The sequence below is a fragment of the Hydractinia symbiolongicarpus genome, chromosome 1 (assembly GCF_029227915.1).
Source record: "Hydractinia symbiolongicarpus strain clone_291-10 chromosome 1, HSymV2.1, whole genome shotgun sequence".
Lineage (NCBI taxonomy): Eukaryota > Metazoa > Cnidaria > Hydrozoa > Anthoathecata > Hydractiniidae > Hydractinia > Hydractinia symbiolongicarpus.
In genome coordinates, this window is record NC_079875.1 from 24139454 (window position 1) to 24160377 (window position 20924).

At 35.4% G+C, this 20924-nt stretch overlaps 3 protein-coding genes across 4 annotated transcripts in view; 1 reads left to right on the forward strand and 2 right to left on the reverse strand.

Annotated features, from left to right (window-relative positions):
- The first annotated feature begins 92 nt into the window (after positions 1-92).
- Positions 93-20924, forward strand: part of LOC130647766 (uncharacterized) — a 44720-nt gene continuing 23888 nt past the window's right edge. Inside the window, exons 1-3 of one of the 2 annotated variants that reach the window (XM_057453736.1) lie at positions 93-193; positions 1753-1914; positions 18242-20792. In XM_057453736.1, the coding sequence (XP_057309719.1) occupies positions 18422-20792 (2371 nt within the window). In that variant the 5' untranslated portion in view covers positions 93-193; positions 1753-1914; positions 18242-18421. Of the gene's footprint in view, positions 194-1752; positions 1915-16242; positions 16386-18241; positions 20793-20924 lie in introns of those variants that run through there. The other variant, XM_057453729.1, reaches the window with a different exon arrangement.
- Positions 6429-11086, reverse strand: LOC130647779 (T-box transcription factor TBX19-like). Its single transcript, XM_057453747.1, has 5 exons — positions 9920-11086; positions 9488-9755; positions 9079-9219; positions 7365-7647; positions 6429-7213 (listed from the first exon to the last, which is right to left on the reverse strand). Exons 1-5 carry the CDS (start codon positions 10210-10212, stop codon positions 6924-6926), a joined length of 1275 nt encoding a protein of 424 aa, XP_057309730.1. The 5' UTR covers positions 10213-11086; the 3' UTR covers positions 6429-6923.
- LOC130614237 (uncharacterized) lies at positions 14652-15359 on the reverse strand (the record flags this gene model as incomplete). Its single annotated transcript, XM_057435693.1, has 1 exon — positions 14652-15359. A coding segment is annotated over one exon (708 nt), but the record flags the coding sequence as incomplete, so codon positions are not given.

Below are 20924 nucleotides of genomic sequence, written 5' to 3' on the forward strand. Positions count from 1 at the left end.
GCAGATATTTGATGCGTGAAATATGCGTTTATCACATCATGCCTAATTATTTTTATAATTAATACAACTTGCTGAGTTTGTGCATGTTAACATCTTTTGAGAAAAGAAGATCTTTAGATGTGTTGATAAAGTTTGGCACGACATTTTTTCAATTTTAATATCGTGATATGTGGTCGAAGCTGTAGTGTGTATGGTAAATCAACTATTATTATTATTATTATTTTTTGTTATGTTTTTTGTTACGTTTAATAATAATAATAATTTTTTGATTATTAAGACAGGAGATAAACATACATTCCACAAACTTCATTATTAGGCTTTCCAACAAGCTCTTGTTTCGTCTGTAAAATACATAATAGGAACATTTGCAAACAACTTCGCTGCATTTAAAAATCATTCTATTTACGTCCATTTTGTTTTTTCTCAACAAGCCAGTAAGCTTCTTCATTGAAGAAGGAACGAATCGTGGAGAACAAAATCCGATAGGGTAAAGTACGACGTCGAAGTTCTTATCGATTACTTAATTCTGTATGTTTCCGTATACTTCTGCTTTTATATTCATGTGACTTCACTAAATTGGTCTCGAAACAAAATCAGCTCGATAATGTGATAGAAGTTGTCCTTTACAAAGACAATGTCTGGTCTGACAAATTTTAACAGGGTTGATGGGGTTAGAAACCCTGAAATGTCTGCATACACAGTGGAATTTCCCACTTAACTAATAAGTGCAAGCGATGGTATATTTTTGAGAATCATAACGCCACATATATCTTCCCTCCACAATACTCTTCTTACAGTTCCCCATTATAAAATGCAAAGTCTCCGACTTTTCGTAACACACCGGGCATATTTTTGAGCTTTTCATATTCCATATCGTTCAGTTAGCTTTCGTTGGCAGAGAAAGTATGACATAACACGACAAAAGTTAAAGATATTCGAAGGAAATGTTTTACCATTTTTTGACCAGGACAAAATGTGATTTTAAGTAAAGTTCTCTGTAATGAGTTTAATAATGACATTTTTTCTGAGACCAAGAAGAGCCGATTATTTTTTTTGTACCAAATCTTTACAGGCTTGTTTTTTATTACAATTTTTCATTTGATTTGCTTTGTCTACAATTTCATCACTCAAAATGCTCTTTGGTTTAGTCTGATTTCGAACAGTTTTAATTGTCGAAGAGGAAGAACAAGGAGCTGATATAAGCAGTGAAGGAGATAGCAGGAACGGGGCAAATGCGTCTATAACATTTTTCGAAATTTTTTTATGGATCGCTTGCGACCTGCCACATTGTACTTTGAACCAGTTTGAAACAAATTTGTCAAAGTCTTTCATCCAAGCCGGATTAAATTTGACAACATGCAATGCCATACAGACAGAGGCAAATACTTGAAACTATTAGTACCTCGCAGTTACTATTAGAAGTACTGTCAATGTTCTTTCACGCAGCATTTAATATTTGTTTGCAGAACCTCTGCATTACAAGCTTTCTCTGCATCGCTTTACCAAGTGCTGACTTCATTTTAGGTGCAGAAAATAATTTTCCAGATGTGCAGTTTCGCTTCATTGAAAAATGGTACCAAATTTTACTCGTTTAGTCATGAAGGAAAATAAAATTATTGCTGGTTGATTCTCCTGAGACTAGTTAGTTTTTATGGTACACTTATTTACTATGAAAACGAACTAGTCTTGTGAAATTTTGTGAAAACCTCAAACACTTTGACGGTACTTAATAATGTACGTTTTGTGTTTTAGGCATTATTCTCTGGTTATGGATAAGTGGAGTTGCGACAGTCTACGATGTGAGATACAAAAAGAATTTGCAAGGTGGATATTAGAAGTGGTGTGAGGCCATCCTGCATCGTTTGGAAGTTTTCGAAACCAAGCCACTTCAAGTCAAGGACAATAGCATGAGAAGTAAGTACCTTACAAGAACAGCGGTGTAAAGTAATATGCATGACAATAAGTAGTGGATGCGAATGCACTGCATGGAAATTTTTGTGTACATTGACAACCAGTTAAAAAGCATCTTGCTTTTCATATGCGTAAACAATGTTGCCAAGAAAATCAAGTAGGCGCTGTGTCCGAGGATGTTGATTGCGGTTTTTCGGTCTTCTTGGATGAAGATTGGAAGCATGTAGCAGTGGTATAAGCATACTAGTTCAGGATAAAAAAGCAGGTTCGCAAGAAGCAGTGGACTATGCCATTATTGCAGCCGACGATGGAGATGGCATTTTGTAACATGCGTTGACATTCGATCATGAACTGTTTGGCATAGTTGACATTCGATAATGAACTGTCGGACATAAAAAACAAGTTAGACAGTGCTGAGTATATGCGGAAAATTGTAGAGGATAGTCGCTGGGGCATGAGAGGAAGTCTGCCCGTTAATAAACAACGAGGAGGCATTCAAACGTCGGAAAAGAATCAACTGGCGGGGAAGCGACACGTTTTACAACACGTGGTTAATTGCTACAAAATCCTACCGCTCTACCTTAATTGGGAGTAATTATTGAGCCGCAAGACGATGACGAAGAAGAAAAACGGAGAGAAGGAAGTCAATAGGGAAGAAGAAGGAAAAGAAGAACACAACATTGTTACGTTAAACAGGAAGACATGCCGTTTTGTTCGCCAAATACCTGCGTTGCTTATCAACCTCGTATTAGATGATAAATAGATGATAAATGTGCTCCTGACCTTTCTCCAGTCCAAATGAAATTGTTTTCTGCAGAGAATCTAACGACTTCGCTTATTTGTGATGTCGTATGTATTAGTTCATCATATCGCACCACACACTGTTTTTCCAATGTGACATGCTAACATCGGCCTCTCGCTATTTTAAGTTACTTAAAAATAGGTTACATTCGTTGCAAGAAGCGCTCCAACAATTTCAATTTTTTTTTAAAGATGACATTTTGCCACAAGTTAGGAATGGGGCCAAGGGTGCGTTTAATGAAATGTCAGATTTGCACCATTATTTCCATTCATCAAATTCCAGGTCCTAACTATACCGATATCGGTATTGAAGGGAGAACCGAGTTGTTGTGTGTCGCCTTCACACACAAAGTTACTTAATGTATCAAAGTAATGACCGAATCGTAAAAGGAAAAGCGTGTATATACAATGGTTTTAGATGTTGATAAACGGAAAAGACTATTTCAATATCCTGGTTTTCAAAAACCATTTTTGTGCTTTACATCTTTTAAAAAAAACAATTTAAATTTATGTCTTTACTCTCATCGGCAATGTACTAACGTTACGGCTACAATGAAAGGAGTAGTACAGATCAGCGAGAATGGAAGTCCATTTTCCATTGTCATATTTTTGTAGCCCAGCTCGTCACCCATGGCAAACTAACTTGCATCGTTCGTAATTATTTTTAGGCGTCTTCAAATTTGTAGCGTTACTTTTAATTTCGCTTACACGTTTTTTGATCTCGTAAATCATCCGCCTGGCTTTTGCAGCTATATTGCGTGACTCAATTGTGGCTCTTACTTTTATTGGATAGTAAGCAAGGCACGTAACACAAGCTACAAAGAGAACTTATACCAAACATACACAAAAACATTAGCTAGATAAATTGTTAGATAACAATGCATTTCATAATGTGCGTTTGTAGCCGAAATCTTTAGTTTGAAGGAGTGGCTAACTGCGCACGACACTGCACGGCTGCGGAATTAAAGTTTATGATGGCTATGTTAATTTTAATGACCAGACCAACTAAGCAGGGTTATAAGAGATGTTTTTCACAAAAACGGTAAATGTTCATCTAAAACTTTGCAGAACGACCTCCACAATGGACCCAATATATGAAACAGTCTGTTTAAAATATTATTTTTGTTTACTTACATCTTTGAGAGTGTTGAATTTTTTATAATTCAGTATTTTTACACATTTGCCAAAAAACAATGGAATATTTTTATCATTATTGTGATGGTCACGGGTCAATACGCACAATTTACTTTGTGAGTAAAGATAAAGAAGTAAAGATTCGTGAATAAAAATGAAGCGACGATATTGTGCGTTCGAATTGTTGTTAAATATTTCTGGTCTGTATATTTATTCAAATTTGGCGCCATCTCATCATAACAAACTTCATCGTTTGAAGCTCGTAGTATTGTTCTGCCCGGATAATGAACTTTGGCCTGATTAAGTACGGCAGCTTGCCCCGGTTAAGAACAGGGCAGAAAATACATAATCAGGGCAACATAATCGGGACAGGCCAACTTATTACTCAAAAAATATTATTTGGCACTTATAAAAGGAACATAATCAGGGCAGTTTATATACGACAGTGTAATATTATTTCTCACTTATTATAGAACGAACATCGGGGCAGGCCGACTTATGTATGACAGTCAAATATTATTCGACAATTATAGGACTTAAATAAAACAAATATAATTGGGGCTGACTGCTTTTATATCATTCGTGGCAAATACTAAATTTTGGGATTCGCAAGTTTAATAACTTTTCACCAAAATTAATTCCCGCAAAAAGAATAATTTAGGTTCCGTGAAATTTAGTTGCTTCAAAGTATATTATGTTGAAATGTATTTACTACAAGGGTAGTTTATACTAAGAATTACGTCGACACTTTTTTGTTTTGCCATGTCTAGTTTTTAGGGGTGTTCTATCTTCCAGAGAATGTTTAATTTACAAAAGCTTGAAGAAAATGCCAATCACAGCCTGTCTCCCAGCTATTTATATCAGCGTTCATAATCCGGTCACCACGACATAACAGTGCAAAAAAAACATAATCGGGCCGTGCGTACATAATCCGGCTGTCCCGGTTGTAAACAGGTCGTTTTCGCAATCTGGGCAGAACAGTATTTTGTTAAAAAGGGGACTCAAAACATGAAAAAAATATTGTTGTTGGTCATGACAGATATTTCTTAAGTTCAGAAAAGTTTAAACGAAGGTTAAATAAAATGCTGTTATTATTATAGTACGTAAAATATTCTTGGTTAAGTGAAAGATCTTATTTTTGATGTTCACTGGTAAGTACATCCAAAACCTACTTATTTTTATTCTGTACAGCCATGAAGATTTTAGGATTTAAAAATTGTCCTGTCAATGTCACTTTGTCCTTTTTGACAGGTGGTCGTATCAAATTTTTTATTGTAGTGCTAAAAATAACTGCTTTCTAAACAAACCAGTTGTATGAATATGGGATTATGTATGTGATAGTGACCAAAAGTCATCATACAATATTGACATGCATACTGTGTAATTTGCAGACCGGAATATTGGTAATTTACAGACCAGAATGTTTGTAATTTCTTATTTCTCTATTTCTAGTGTCATATGATAACATCATAGGTCATTTTGTCCCATGTCAATCCAAATTGTCTTTATTGAGTAGCTACTGACGTAAGTGCTAAGAGATATACCAAGTTTTTTTTCCATGACAGCTACTAAGGTTTAAGGCATGACAGACACTAAGGTTCTCAAGTATAGATTTTTGAAAAAAAATTCTTGAAGATTTGAATTCTGATCGATTTCCATTTTCTCCTTAGAGAAATCCTTTGTCTTTATACCACCTGTTAATGTTTCTAATAACATCTTACATTCTTATATTACTTTTTTAATGACTAGTACTGTAAATAGTTTTAAAAAAGATAAAAAAAATGAGAATTTCCAAGAAAGACATATTTTCTTTAACCATTGTCTCATCATGACGTCCTCACTTGATGTCATGTCAACCTAAATATTTTGTCACTAATTAAGTGAACATATTGATACTTCTGTGTGCCCAGTTTTGTCACTTAAAACCAAACTGAACAAAAGTTACAGCCCGCGGGCACTTTATCCCCCCCCATACTTACAAAGCCCATACCAAATAGGGTTAACATGTGGAAATATAAAAATGAAATATTCCTAAATCCAAAGTATTACTTCCAAACCAAAATGATTTTCACTATCAAAGCCAGGGCTACGATCTTTTTCTGTTTCTTCGTTGGCATGTTGAGACTGCAACTTGGACTGGTTATTTATTAAAACTAGGCTTTCTGACTGGTTTACTACGCGCGAGCGTTCAAAACAAAGCCTGTAAAAATATATCGCATTCGATCTTTGTAGCTTGAAGATTTTGTGCGTGGTTAGGACGACCCGTTTTTAGCCAACGGGCAGAAAACGGGTATGATTATTATAGATAACACCCAAGAAAACAGTCTAATAGAACATGTGAAGTGAATTCAGAAAAAACTGAATAGGTGTGGCCTAAAAAAACAGTCGTGTAATTTTAAACGGAACTTTCTCAGATTTAATGTTTCTAACCAAACGATACCTTGCACGGACGATACCTTATACGAAAAACTCTGTTCGGGGTAAAGAAAAACAAGACTTATGTCAAACCGTTATATGAGGTTACACGCCAAAGAAGGGAGTACAAGGGAGGGAGTACTGCAAATAAAATTTCCAAGCAGGGCTTTTGTTTATTTCATCAGTTTTATATTTTACTGAATATATAGATATTATTATTTTATTCACAGATATAAATAGATACTACATCACAAAGTAAGAACAAAATAATATTGTTGACGACAAACGAACAATATCTAGTCACGTTCATTAATCCTAAGTATGCGCATCTGTTTTTAACAAAGACCCTGTTTTTGGACTAAAAATAGTTAGCTTTCTAAAATTTGAGTTGCCATTGGTGGCGAGTAAAGAACCTGAATGTTTCGTGTCTGGTACAGTTTGGTATCCCACTTCATCCTCATAACATACTTTTAAAAACGCGGTCTAATTGGCTGTGCTTGCCCGATCTTCGCCCGTATATACACGTGTTCGTTCGTGTTAGGGTTAATAAACACTCATTTTACATAAAAATGGAAAGAAGTATATATTCCATGTTTTTTTTAGCTTATTTTGATCGAACAATCACAAATAAAATTGACATATGAAATCACTCTTATCCTTCTTTAATGCTCTTTCTGACTTCTGTCATTGTCCTGTGCAAACTCACAAGATGGACTTGGCGTGGAAGTGCCCGTGTTTGTAGGACTTAGTCTGTTATTATTCCTCGTTCTGCTGCTGTCTTCGTATCGCGACGCAGCATAGATGCTTGTTAAAGAACATGCACAGTTTGGTATGCTGCAATACGGAGCTCGATCTAAATGTGAGTGACGAGAATGTGTGTTTAGTGGCGCCGCACAATGGTGTGGTAAAGGTGGCGGTGATGCATTTTGGTGTGAAAAGTACGGCGTCCGATCTAAACATCAATATTATAACTGTACTGACGCACTTAAAGTTCCGTTTTATGAGTCTTTAAAGAATTTAAAACAGACTCTTTATTACATATATTCTACCAGCACACGAGATGTTGCTGCACACAGACAAAGCTACCCCAATGCTAGACTTACGCATTTGACTGGACATGTAGTAGCCGCGGGGTGACGAAATATAATATGGAGATGTTCTCGATGACCTGAGGTGAAATCCAGGTTCTAGTGGTGAGTAATGCATATTATGGTTATATTCAGAAGAGCTGGGTAATCGAGAGTACGGAGGATATGCACTGCAACAGCGACAAGGTAGCGGATAAGTTGTGTCGTTTCTTTTAGAAAGATAAGGATGTTCCGTTCTTTCTTTTGCATCCAAAAATGCTTTCGCAAATGGGTTGTATTTAATTTTTAAGGAAGTTATCTACAAAAACAAACCATAATAATATTATTATCGAAAAACAACAACAACAACAACAACAACAGCAGAAGTAAAAGCAACAGGTGTAAGGATTCAAGAATGATAATCTATATCATTCTATACTTTTATTACTTCTGGACGCAAAATATGTCTGGTTTTTTTTGAAAACAAAAATTTTTTCGGCACGTGTGTTTTTTATTGGATATAAAAACACGACGTCTGACATGGATGACTGGCCGCTCAAAATGCGACGTTAAACGTTTTAACGAAGTATTAAATATAACATTTAAAGAAAAATATAACAAGCTATGAAAGATTAACAACAAAAAGGATAGAGGAAATCTTTTTTTGTATTTCGGCAGAAAAAACGTTAGAAAGAATTCATGCCTCGATATTAATAATGTTTTACAATTAAAAAAAAATTGTAAATAAAAATGATAACAGAAGAAAATTATTATTATACAAGCCATAATTAGCTGATGTTATTAAAACGTTTTATCTTGCAATTTTGTTCATTTCGTTTCTTATATTTCGTGTGAAAATTAGGACCGTCGTGGGATTTAGTTTCAATTCACTGATTGTCGTGCGGAAAATAAATATACGAGAATAACATGCGAAAGGAAAAACAGATCATGGCTATTTAAAAAAAAAACGCACGAAATAAAACAGAATTTACGAACAGCTTCTATTTTCTTCTATAGATTTTGAAATAATACCAAGAAATGGCTTACTCCTAGTCTTAACCCACCGCTACTTGCAGCTACCATTTTAGTCCAACCGTTTCATTACTTAGAATTTTTTACAACTTTTTTTTTATCACTACGGGCATAGCAAAACTTATTGTTAGTGTAATTTTACTTCAGTCAAATGAACCAAGGTGAAATTTTAAACATGTGCGAGATTTCTATGTAAAAACTGGCGACTTTTAGTTCGTGTGCACATGCTTAAAATTTACGAACACAAACGATGCGGCCCTTTACGGACCACGCCAGAAATTAAATTCAATTTGAAGTGAAACATGATGTAAACAGTCACACGTTTCGATGCAGTTTCTTCTCGCCTTAATTTCAATTTGGTGTCATGTAAACGCCCTATTGTAACATACACAATGGAGAGCCATAGACTCGCCCGTTTTACATGTTCCTGTCATCAGATTGACATCCGCTGTAAGTAAAGCGTTCATCGCCATTTCGTGCAGCCTTAACATAAAGTAGTCTTCCGGTTACCATTTTAAACAAAGTATTACAGGTATTATTATATCAACATTTGAAAACTAGATTAGTTACGCTCCACTTGGTGTACTTTAAGATCCCACTGTAGAACCCTGAGAAATTGAAGACACCAGGAATCTTTGTAGACATAACCATAGCATATATTCAATTAATTGTTTAAAGCATTCCCTATTTTACTGGCGTGACAAAAAATATCTCTTACCTCCTCGTTTTGGTAGGCAGTTACTGCAATGAAAACAGTTTCTCTAAACGAATGAGTGGAGACTGTTTTCTCCGATTCTTTCCCTCCCACACGTAGCACGTGAATCCTGGGCTCGTATTTGTGCAGCGAATTCAACATCACCTGGGAAAATATGCAATGTTTTGATGGTTGTTCTATTTTGGAAAGAAATCTTTTGAAGAAGATTTGCAGGGGAGAAATTCAAAAGAAGATTTGAATTTTTGGGATATCGAATTAAATTTAGTTTAAGAATAAGCAAGAAAGCTGTCGACGCAGGCGCTGGCAAAATACAAAACATCTTTGTTTCTAGTGGCTATACAAGGTGAGATTGCTATTCAAAAATTTTAGGGTTACGAAAATGAAATAAAAAAACAAACAAATCAATTAATACCACTTGGTTACTTGTGCTTTCCTTGTTCGTCAATTTTATTTTTGAAAACACAATTGAATTCTTCATCCAGTGTGTCCCAAAATTTGGCGAATCAGGATGAACATAGAGTCGACTGTTAGTGATTGGTTCGGGTTTCCCTCCCCTTGACCATTCACCATTTACAAATTTCCAGCGATGGCTATCCACTGGCAGAAAATCGATCATAATTGAATACATTGAATTCGGGTCCAATCCTTCCACTGATATTTTTAAGACAGGAAACATTCTCCTGAAAGAAAAGCATAAATAAACTATTCTGGTAAAAAAGGATTATGCTATGCCTGCCTCAGGATGTAAACCAAGGATTCCTCGAAATTTAGCTACTAGAAAAAATGCTTTAACTAACAAAATGGTGTTCTAAGTTTTGGTCAGTTCTTCTTTTTTTTTGCTCACCTCCCGTTTTTCGTGACGATCATTTCATTCGTCAATCGATGAAAGCTCCGCCACAATTCGGCATCGTCTAAATGTACCCGTATCTTCTTAGCTTCTTCGTCATCTGCAACTTTCACATTCGCCAAACCACCATGCATCAACGCCATTGGGTGCTTTGTCAGCATCTCTGTTGCACACATCTCTTCTTCAGCAGTTATCAATTTCTTGCGTTTGTTATTGTTCATTAGGATCGAATCCATGGAGAAATCGGACCTCTCTAGTGAGTTTTGATGGACTAAAGTTGATGTTTCCATTGGATATATTAGACTGCAGATACTGAACTAGCTACAAAGATATTTAAAACTTTATCACACACTAGCATACGTTAAACCAGTCCGTTTCCTGACTAAAAGGGTAACATTGATAGTGACGCGGACGGTAATTTAACATTAAAATGAAGAATTACAATAACCGAACGCCATCGAACGCGACAATTCTCCTTGAAATATAGAAATATTAATAAAGAAATATAAAAAGTAATATAAGTAAATAAATAAGTAACAATAACAAATAAATATGGCTTAAACGTGAACCCTTCCATCATAGATCGAAGCTTTTCTCTTTGCTTTAAAGGCGCTATTTAAAACATATCACCAATTTTAAAGTTTTATACCCATGCGATTTTTTTAAGAACACGTTTATTATGCCATCTTGGCACCGCTCAACGGTACGCCACGTTTTCATGTTCGCACATTTTGTTTTGCTGTCCGTGCTTAAAAATATTCGCTTGATATCATTTTCTCCGCATTTAATTTAATACGGCCTACTAATTATGTTAAATATGCGATTATAATCTTTTTTTACTTCAGTTTCGTTTGTAAGACTTGTGTATGAAAAAACGTGTAGCAGATTAAACTGGACGCTTTCTTTTCATTCTTAACAGTTTTTTATTACTTTCTTTTATTTATTTATATACTTATTTGTTTGTTATTTTGTTTATAACTTCCCGTCTCTTGTTCTGCACATTTTCTCACATTAGGCCCAATTAAAAGATATAATTTCTTTTTCAGTTTCATCTTAATTTATTATTCTCTTACCAACTTATACGTTTTGTTTTTATTTTCACACATCGTGCACGCAGTTTATTGTAAATCGCATAGCGATTGGTTCGGTATTACAAACAAGCTCGATTTGAAAGAATTAAATTTGTTGCATTTCAACAAATTGATGGGAAAGTTGTTAGTTTTTATGAACAAAACACTTTTCATTTTAGCACTCCCGCGGGCTAATAAAATTTTATCAACAACTGAAGGTTTGCATTAAACCATTCACAAACGCGTTTAAACAACGCTCCCCAATATGTCAATACACTTAATTTTCCCTACATTGAAGATGGTAGCGTTTTCGGGATTTTAACTGGTTGTTAAAAACGTTTTCCGTTTCTTCAGACGCTTGGAATTGGATACTCCTAAAGCTGACAAAATAAAGGCGCCGCAGCCAGAAAAAAATTTCAGTGCCCACACTAAGCAACAGGAGCTGCGGTGAAGAATGTCTCAACGGAAAAAAACTTTAAGAATTTGAAAGCTACATCAAGGAAGATATATTTGAAGAATGATCAGAGTTAGTTGCTCTTAAAACAATCACAAACAACAACAACAACAATAACCGACCCATCTTTACACAAGTAAAAACTTCAGCATTATTGCCATGTCGTAATTTGCATTCCAGAATATAGACAGGATACATGACTGTGAAAAAAAAGTTAAAAGGGAATTTATGAAGAACGTTAAAAGCATTCGGTAAAACGAACAACGCTATTCAAAGAGATGCTAAAACATTTTCGTGTTATTGCCACTTCACTTTCACGAAGATGGTGACATATTGAAGAAGAATTATCGCACTGTGCGATGAAACTTTCTTAATTTATTTTCTGTTAGCGCCAAAAATAAAAGACAAAAGAATGAAAAGAACATAAAACAGGATCACTCACTAATGTGAAAATTGAATTCTGTTTGAAAAGTGTATTTTGTTACGATGTTAGACTTTTAGTAAAAAGATTATGAAAATTCGAAGTAGGTGATAACTTCTTAATTTTAAAATCACATGTAAGATGGTTGAAAATGTAATAGAAGATCGAGTGTGTTATATTTTTGTTTATTAAGAAAAGAAGTTCAAATAACATTCCGATGCCACTGGATTTATGTTTTATGATTGATTTCAAAAGGACATAATACATCTGACAGTTTTTCTAAACAAGTCTATTTCCATCAATATTACAAGACTTGGAACTAAGTCAAACAGTCAAACTAATGTGAAAAAAATGAAAACCGAGATTTATTTGTCTTTTTTATGCATCACACACATGGTCACTAAGATCTAAACCATAAGATGGCCTATTATCTTATCTTCCTATTATGTCACTCTTTTGTGCTTAATTGTAGGGGGGTCGAATAAGAAGGGGATGGGTACTCCGGGAAAAATTTCTTAAAGAGTGGGGGGTCCTTGCAGGGTTGATAATTTCCTGACAGGTGGCCCCATGGATTTTTCCACGGGTAAATGACTAATCTCGTATACGTCTGTCACGCAACATGGTACAGCAATGCAGTATATAATATTATTAAAATATCAATGTTACATTGATGTTTAAAAATTAGTCTAAAACTTTTAACGAACAAAGATTTTTTTATAAATATTTATTTGTCATTCTTCATTTTCATCACATTGTAGTTATTGAACCAGAATGCTATATGATTTTATTTTCTATTTTACCGTGACGTCACTTTCTTTAAAATAAAATAAGTTTTAGAGAATGTAAGTTTTCATCAGTTTGGAGTATTTTTGTTCAAAATTTCTAAAAGTTATTATTTTTGATTATTATAATTATTCAAAGTCGTTTTGACCAGTGTCAACTTTTATACATCAAAGACAAGAAATTTGATGATAAAATAAGGGGTTTTATGGGTACAGTAAACTCCGGTTACTCGAACCTCCAAGGGACGGAGGAAAAGAGTTCGACTTAACGAATGTTAGAGTTAAGCGAAGCTCCCGTTAAGTCGAATTTAGTCTAAAATGATATTATAGTTCGAGTTAAAGCAATTTTTTTAAGAGGGGATACAATGCGAGAAAAAGTGCGATCTTGGCGATAAAAAAGGCAAGCAAGTCCCCGGTAATTTGAATTTTCCTTGACAGATAAAATTATCTATAATATAATGCCCGTATACGTCCGTCCTTTCGTCTGTCTGTGACGCAAAATGTTAGCTTAGCTGCGACGGGCGAACCCGTGGATTTTTCCACGGGCTAACGACTAGTCTATCTATATTACATCAGAAGGTACTAAAAACTAAAAAAATTAAAATCTGGCATTTATTTACTTTTGATTTGATTTTCCCGAGCAAAAAGTTCCAGTTATCTGAAGAAATAAGCTTCAGCATATCCTTCTTTGGTCGTTTCAGTATATTATTTACAACTAAGCAAGCCTGAAAAATAATGAAAGTCATTAAAAAAATATTGTTTCCATCTTCTGAACGCTAATTGTCTTTGTCTTGATAATTAAAAACAGTTTTCTGCATTTTAAATTGAGCATGTTTTCATTTTAAACTAAATTCCAGCATTGGTATTTCACAATACTGAGCATCAATGTAAATTATATAAATTAGAAAAAGAAAAAGAAAATAACAGAAGAAAAAAGAGAAAAAAAAGAACTCATTCTTCATACCTTCTTTAAACTTCTCACATACTGTCATTCTTAATTCTCACACTCAGCGCGAACGAGAAGTCAAATAATATACAAGAAACAATCTAGAACCCAATGCTACTGCGTGTGCTGTTTTAACCGGTCAGGTTCGAAAAAAGGGGCCTGGAGAAAAAGTGTGGATATTTATGGTTAGTGTTAGTAAATACATCAACACGCTTTGCGATTTTTTGAATTCGTTTCTCAGGCGTGAAAATAAGTTAATTTCACAAACAAACAACTTTGTAAGTTTGAAGTGTGCATTCACTGTGAAATGTTTGTACATAAAAAAATCTGCTCACTTTCGTTATTAAGTACACAAAATTATGCCGAAAAATGTTTGTTTTTAGTTAATAATTGTGAAATATATGAAACTATGCACAGGGCAAGAAAATATATAGTACTATTCGTTAGCCCATGGAAAAATCCACGGGTTTGCTCGTCCTTTTTATACCGCATTGCGTGCGTCTCGACGCAGACGGAGAGACGTATACGGGTATTATTATATAGATAAAACTTAACGCAATATAAGACTTTCTTATATCACTCCCATAGTGCAGTATTAAAAAACTGCAGACCAATTTGTAGAACTGACTCGACGCAGATGAGTGTGTGTCCAATATTTCAGGGCTCGCGCAATGCTTTTAAAAGAAAGGGAGGGGGGGATCATATTTAAAAAATCCTGCAGAGTTAGAGTCAACCCAGACATCAATTGTCTCAATTTCCTTAAAGAAAGGACCTTTTTAGTTATCAACTAAGTCTCTAGGCGCTCAATAAAGCAGATTTTACAAAAAAGTCTTTGGTGAGTATATCTTTGAAAAATAAAATCATAAACTAACTGCGCGAGAACGCTATTTGCAATAATGTACAATGATATTTTACAAATCTCCTCAACAAATTCACCAAATTGATTTTCTTTTCTAGTTAGTTTTGAGGCAACAACATTTACCAAGGAAGATCCCTTTTATTCTTTTATAACAGGCGGCTATGAAAATACCTAACAGTAGCCATATTTTTATTGTTTTATTGGTTTTCACGTTTCACGTTGCCGTTTTCGTTTATTTTTTTGTGATCAATGTTTGGCGCGGTTTTCATATGAAGGGCTTTCATAAAAGGTTCTTGACAACAAAAGGTCGCGTCCTTGTTGTGTAATAACAAGTGATACAAAAATGTTTCAGTTGGTGATGGTGTTACAGTTAGTGAGGATATTGCAGGTAGTGTAGGTGATGATGTTGCAGTCAGTGATGATGTTGCAGTCAGTGATGATGTTGCAGCCGGTGATGATGTTGCAGCCAGTGATGATGTTGCAGCCAGTGATGATGTTGCAGCCGGTGATGATGTTGCAGCCGGTGATGATGTTGGAGTCAGTGATGATGTTGAAGTTGGTGATGATGTTGCAGTCAGTGATGATGTTGGAGTCAGTGATGATGTTGGAGTCAGTGATGATGTTGCAGTCAGTGATGATATTGCAGTCAGTGATGATGTTGGAGTCAGTGATGATGTTGGAGTCAGTGATGATGTTGGAGTCAGTGATGATGTTGAAGTCAGTGATGATGTTGGAGTCAGTGATGATTTTGGAGTCACTGATGATGTTGCAGTCAGCGATGATGTTACAGTCAGTGATGATGTGGAAATCAGTGATGATGTGGAAGTTAGTGATGATGTTACAATTGATGATAATAATGCTGGTGGTTGCGGTTTTGCACGAGAAACAAAACGAAGACAATAAAAAAAGTTAGAAATATTTAATTAATTAATGTAATTTAATTAACTTGTTTAAACATTTTGTTTTTATCGCTTGTCATTATCTGATTGGTATTTTCATTTGGTAAATAATTTCATAAACCCCTTCCCCTGTAACGTATTCCATTTATATTGGAGGTAATTTTGTTGTTTACTAGTACGTAAATGACCTATTCTTACGTGAAAAATTTTTTTCTCATTATCAGCACAATCTTCTTGTGCAAAGAACAGTAAAAATACAATGCAACGTGACTTAGCTGTTAAACCCGTGATTACATGGAGAATTTCAGCACAAGCTCAAATTTTCCATGTGAGAAAAGACTCTGGGCTGTGCTAAAAAAATATTTTGTGATTACTTGGAGATTAGAGGGTCAAAGAATTTTCAATTCTGCCGAAAATCCCCATGTTAAACTTAAGTTATGAAAATTTAGTAAAAATTTTGCAACTTCGAGATTTTATGACCTATGCCAGATGTACGAGGGAGTTTTTATAAAAGCTCTTTTTAAACACGCAGTTAAAATTATTTTCCAGTTTTAGAGAATCTACTGTCTATTTAAAATGCAAAGGTGTTGGCCAACTCAAGCCATGAACTTAAAATTTAAATGATTCAATTTTTATAATTTAATTCTAAGGTTTAAAATATGTTTTTTTTTAAAAAAAAAACAACCTTGCTGAGCACTGCTTTAATATAACACCTCAATAATTATAAAGTTATTAAAAGAAGCAAGAAAAACAAGTAAAGATAAGCGAGGAGAAGGGAAATTCTTACTATGCTTATAAATAAATAATTTCGAATGGAAAACCACAACATATATTTTCTATTGTCAATTTTTACCAATATGTTTTATAAAATTAATTATACGCTAACGAGGACGTTAGGGAAGATCGCAGATGAAGACATCACAAGTGCAACGAGCTACGAACAGGAATTTTACCTGAGCTGAAACAATAGGTTAATAGTGGAAGATTTTTTATTTTGTGTTTATCACAGTATTTTAAAGTATGGCACGAAATGTAAGTATTAAAGTTAATTTTCCGCCAAACTTAATTTTTCCACGACAGTATTTTTCCTTCCTTTCTATATTTGTGCTACTTTTCTTCATTTGTCACTCAGCAATATTTTTCTCGCTTTTCCCTTCTCAATATATTCCTCTGTCATTATTCACTCATTTAAAAATTGCCACAGATCTGAGTTGGAGTTGGTTGCTCTCAATTGATATGCTTAGTTGTGTCGCGTGGTCTTGTGGTTATGGAGTTCGGTTCGCAATCACAAGGTCCACGGTTCGGTCCACAGCGCGGGCATGTTTAGCAAGTGTCTTTACAACAGCTACGGTCAACCCATGCCATGTGAGGAAAATTGGGTAGGCAGTACCGGTACATACCTAATGTATATATTTAAAACACAGGACCCCCGTTAAAAATAATAACAGTGTTTCCAACCCTGAAGTGGCTACATCCTGTATAAATATTCAGAACAATAATAATAATAATAACTCGTGCCCACGGATTTTTTGCCTTTCTGATATAAAAATATCACAAAGACAAAGATTAATCATTAGGGACGAGAGTGGTAATGACACTAATGTGTAATGACTAATCGGTAACCCGTGCATAAATCCACGGGTTCGCCCATCCTTTTTATAACGCATTTTGTATGTCACGTTAACGCGGTACCATTTTGAAAAGAAACAGATAGACGACAGCGAATATTATCAAGACTAGTCGTTGCCCGTGGAAAAATCCACGGGTTCGCCCGTCCTTTATATTTACCCGTCGCAACAAAGTGAATAAAAATATATCGCATTTGATATTCGTGTTTCCGTAACATCATTTTCTAACTCAGCGGTGGGTCCGCGCAGAGACAGACAGACAGACGGAATACGACTATTATTATAGAGAAGTCGTTAGCCCGTGGTGAAAAATCCACGGGGTCGCCCGTCCTTTATCTTACCCGCCGCAACAAAGTGGATAAAAATATATCGCATTGATATTCGTGTTTCCGTAACATGATTTTTCAACTCAGCGGGGGGTACGCGCAGAGACAGACAGAAGAAATACGGCTATTATTATAGAGATGTATACAACTATGTATTATCACTAGTCTCGCAGAATGTTGAAAAAAAATAAGGCGTTTACGACATTTTTAATTTATTGCACAAATTTTCGGTGGCATCCGCACCCATGATCACGTACACAGGTTTTTTTATAAAATTACAAATGAATTTATATAAAATACCAAATCATGAACAATACAATTTCATGCTAAAATAGTTCGAAAGGCTCTATTGAGAGGAGGTTTATGTCGGTTAATGAGTTATGCAGTGATAGTAATGATTTTAAGTCAACCTTAAAGGAGAGCCTACTTATTAACCGAGATAACATGAGCTGTTTTTCTCTTAGGAATTTTCTTTTACCTATTTCTTTAGGGTGAGAATTTGCACAAAACTACTCCGTTGACAAAATCTCTACGCATCAAACACCTCTTTGTGGCGCTTACTTTTGTAAGGTGTACGCCAGAAAGATGTTTTTTGTAATTAACAGTTAAAAGATTAAACCTGGACAACCTAATGGGCAATCTACAAAACAGTTCTTTTTTTTAAAACAATGTATTATTATATTTAAGCTATTTTTTTAATAATATAAGTACAAAAATGTGCACGCTGAGCATACACGCTTACCAACTTTTTAGCAACTTTGAAAATTTTGCCCTTAGCAGCGTTGAAATAAAAATACCTTAATTCTACATATCTACATGTGAATACCAGCGTCAGTTTCAACCGCGATTGACATGTACTATTGTGGCTGCATAGACTGCTATGCTGAAGCAATCACATTAAATTTATCTGTAACATTCGGCATATTTCTTTTAGGTGCAATCTACTATCTTTGGATTAACGTTGATTGTTCTTTTGTTTGCCACAACAAGTAAACAAAAACAACTTCAAACAACCCCGAAAGGTAATAAAGATACTACAAACCGACAAAATACTTCGCATAATACAAGAAACCCTGTAACAAGGCAGCAATCTCGCTCAGAAAACGCTTCACAAATGTTTTACTCTCAACTATCAACACAACCTCAAGATCACTCAACAGTTGGAACTGGATTGTTGACCAGCCAATCTTATGACGAGCAGATGGAGACAATACTTATTCAATCAACATTTGAACAAGAGACCCTACAGAGAGATCTTACAAGTCTCCCATCAACGGAAATTACAGAAACTGAATCAACTCCTACTATTTCAACGTTATCACTTGTTGTAGATACAGACTTTAGCAGTGCATCCTTGCCCATGTTCAAAGAGATATCTCCTTTTAGCTCAATAAAATCTACAACATCTATAATGCAGTATGGTTCACAACCAACGTCTTTGTCGTCTTGTATTGAGGAGAATTACACAAATAGTATATTAACATTATCAGCAAAAGGCTCAGCTCATTATTCGATAGTTACTGGATATCACTCAGATAGCGCTGTCAGCTCCAGGACGGGATTTCTTGCAAGTAAAACAAAGGATAGTTCACTTATTTCAGAAAAGTCTCTTGATTACAAGAGCAGTGGAAGAGCGACTCCTTCATTAACCAGACTTCCGGTGAAAACATCGTCCATGTTAGTTCAAAACACAAAATCAACCGTAACTTTATCTACTATGGAGGAACAACCGATGATCGCAGACACTGCGCAGAAAAATTATCCTTCTTTAGTGCAAACACTACAATACATGTTTTCTCAAAATATGATAGACGTTGAGACGTCGTCAAGTCGGTATAAAAACAACGTCGCAACAAAATCATTTACATCATATGATGACGCGACATTTTCAACACAGAAAGTACTTTTTTCTCAAAATAAGATAGACGCTGAGACGTCATCAAGTCGGTACGAAAACAACGTCGCAACAGAATCAGTCACATCATATGATGACGCGACATTGTCAACACAGAAAGTACTTTTCTCTCAAAATAAGATAGACGCTGAGACGTCGTCAAGTCGGTATGAAAACAACGTCGCAACAAAATCATTTACATCATATGATGAGGCGACATTTTCAACACAGAAAGTACTGTTCTCTCAAAATATGATAGACGTTGAGATGTCATCAAGTCGGAACGAAAACAACGTCGCAACAGAATCAGTCACATCATATGATGACGCGACATTGTCAACACAGAAAGTACTGTTCTCTCAAAATATGATAGAAGTTGAGACGTCAATAAGTCGGTATGGAAGCAATGTCGCAACAAAATCAGTGACATCATATGATGATGCGACATTGTCAACACAGAAAGTACTGTTATCTCAAAATATGATAGACGTTGAGACGTCGTCAAGCCAGTATGGAAGCAATGTCGCAACAAAATCAGTGACATCATGTGATGACGCGACATTGTCAACACAGAAAGTACTGTTCTCTCAAAATATGATAGACGTTGAGACGTCGTCAAGTCAGTATGGAAGCAATGTCGCAACAAAATCAGTCACATCATATGATGACGCGACATTGTCAACACAGAAAGTACTGTTCTCTCAAATTATGATAGACGTTTTGACGTCGTCAAGTCAGTATGGAAACAACGTCGCAACTAAATCATTCACATCATATAATGACGCGACATTGTCAACACAGAAAGTACTGTTCTCTCAAAATATGATAGACGTTAAGTCGTCGTCAAGTTGGTATGGAAACAACGTCGCAACAAAATCATTCACATCATATAATGACGCGACATTGTCAACACAGAAAGTACTGTTATCTCAAAATATGATAGACGTTGAGACGTCGTCAAGCCAGTATGGAAGCAATGTCGCAACAAAATCAGTGACATTATGTGATGACGCGACATTGTCAACACAGAAAGTACTGTTCTCTCAAAATATGATAGACGTTGAGACGTCTTCAAGTAAGTATGGAAGCAATGTCGCAACAAAATCAGTCACATCATATGATGACGCGACATTGTCAACACAGAAAGTACTGTTCTCTCAAATTATGATAGACGTTTTGACGTCGTCAAGTCAGTATGGAAACAACGTCGCAACAAAATCATTCACATCATATAATGACGCGACATTGTCAACACAGAAAGTACTGTTCTCTCAAAATATGATAGACGTTAAGTCGTCGTCAAGTTGGTATGGAAACAACGTCGCAACAAAATCATTCACATCATATAATGACGCGACATCGTCAACACAGAAAGTACTGTTCTCTCAAAATATGATAGACGTTAAGTCGTCGTCAAGTTGGTATGGAAACAACGTCGCAGCAGAAACACAACATAATGATGCGAATTTTTTAACTACTTCGAAATCAGGGCCTGAAGCATACAGCGATGACTCTGTTGCTCCAGAGTTCAAAATAACAGCCATATCGCACTTGGAGATTAACCCGAGCGATATTTCACGTTCACCAGTCGGTAAGCATTTTTTATACACTACGATTTGGTATGTATTAAAAGGGAAGCAAAGTTGTCGATTGTGTTATCTGCATTTGAACTGCCACAAAAGTATGAACGATGAAGTCAAAGACGTCTTAAAATTGGCCTCTG

What these genes read in the sequence shown, in the direction of transcription:
- LOC130647779 (XM_057453747.1), bottom strand. Translation starts at nt 10,212, where the DNA reads ATGGAAACATCAACTTTAGTCCATCAAAACTCACTAGAGAGGTCCGAT. An exon ending in ATCGTCACGAAAAACGGGAG is followed by an intron (nt 9,756 to 9,919) that starts GTGAGCAAAAAA and finishes CTTTTCTTTCAG; the next exon opens with GAGAATGTTTCCTGTCTTAA. An exon ending in CTACATGTCCAGTCAAATGC is followed by an intron (nt 7,214 to 7,364) that starts GTAAGTCTAGCA and finishes ATTGATGTTTAG; the next exon opens with ATCGGACGCCGTACTTTTCA.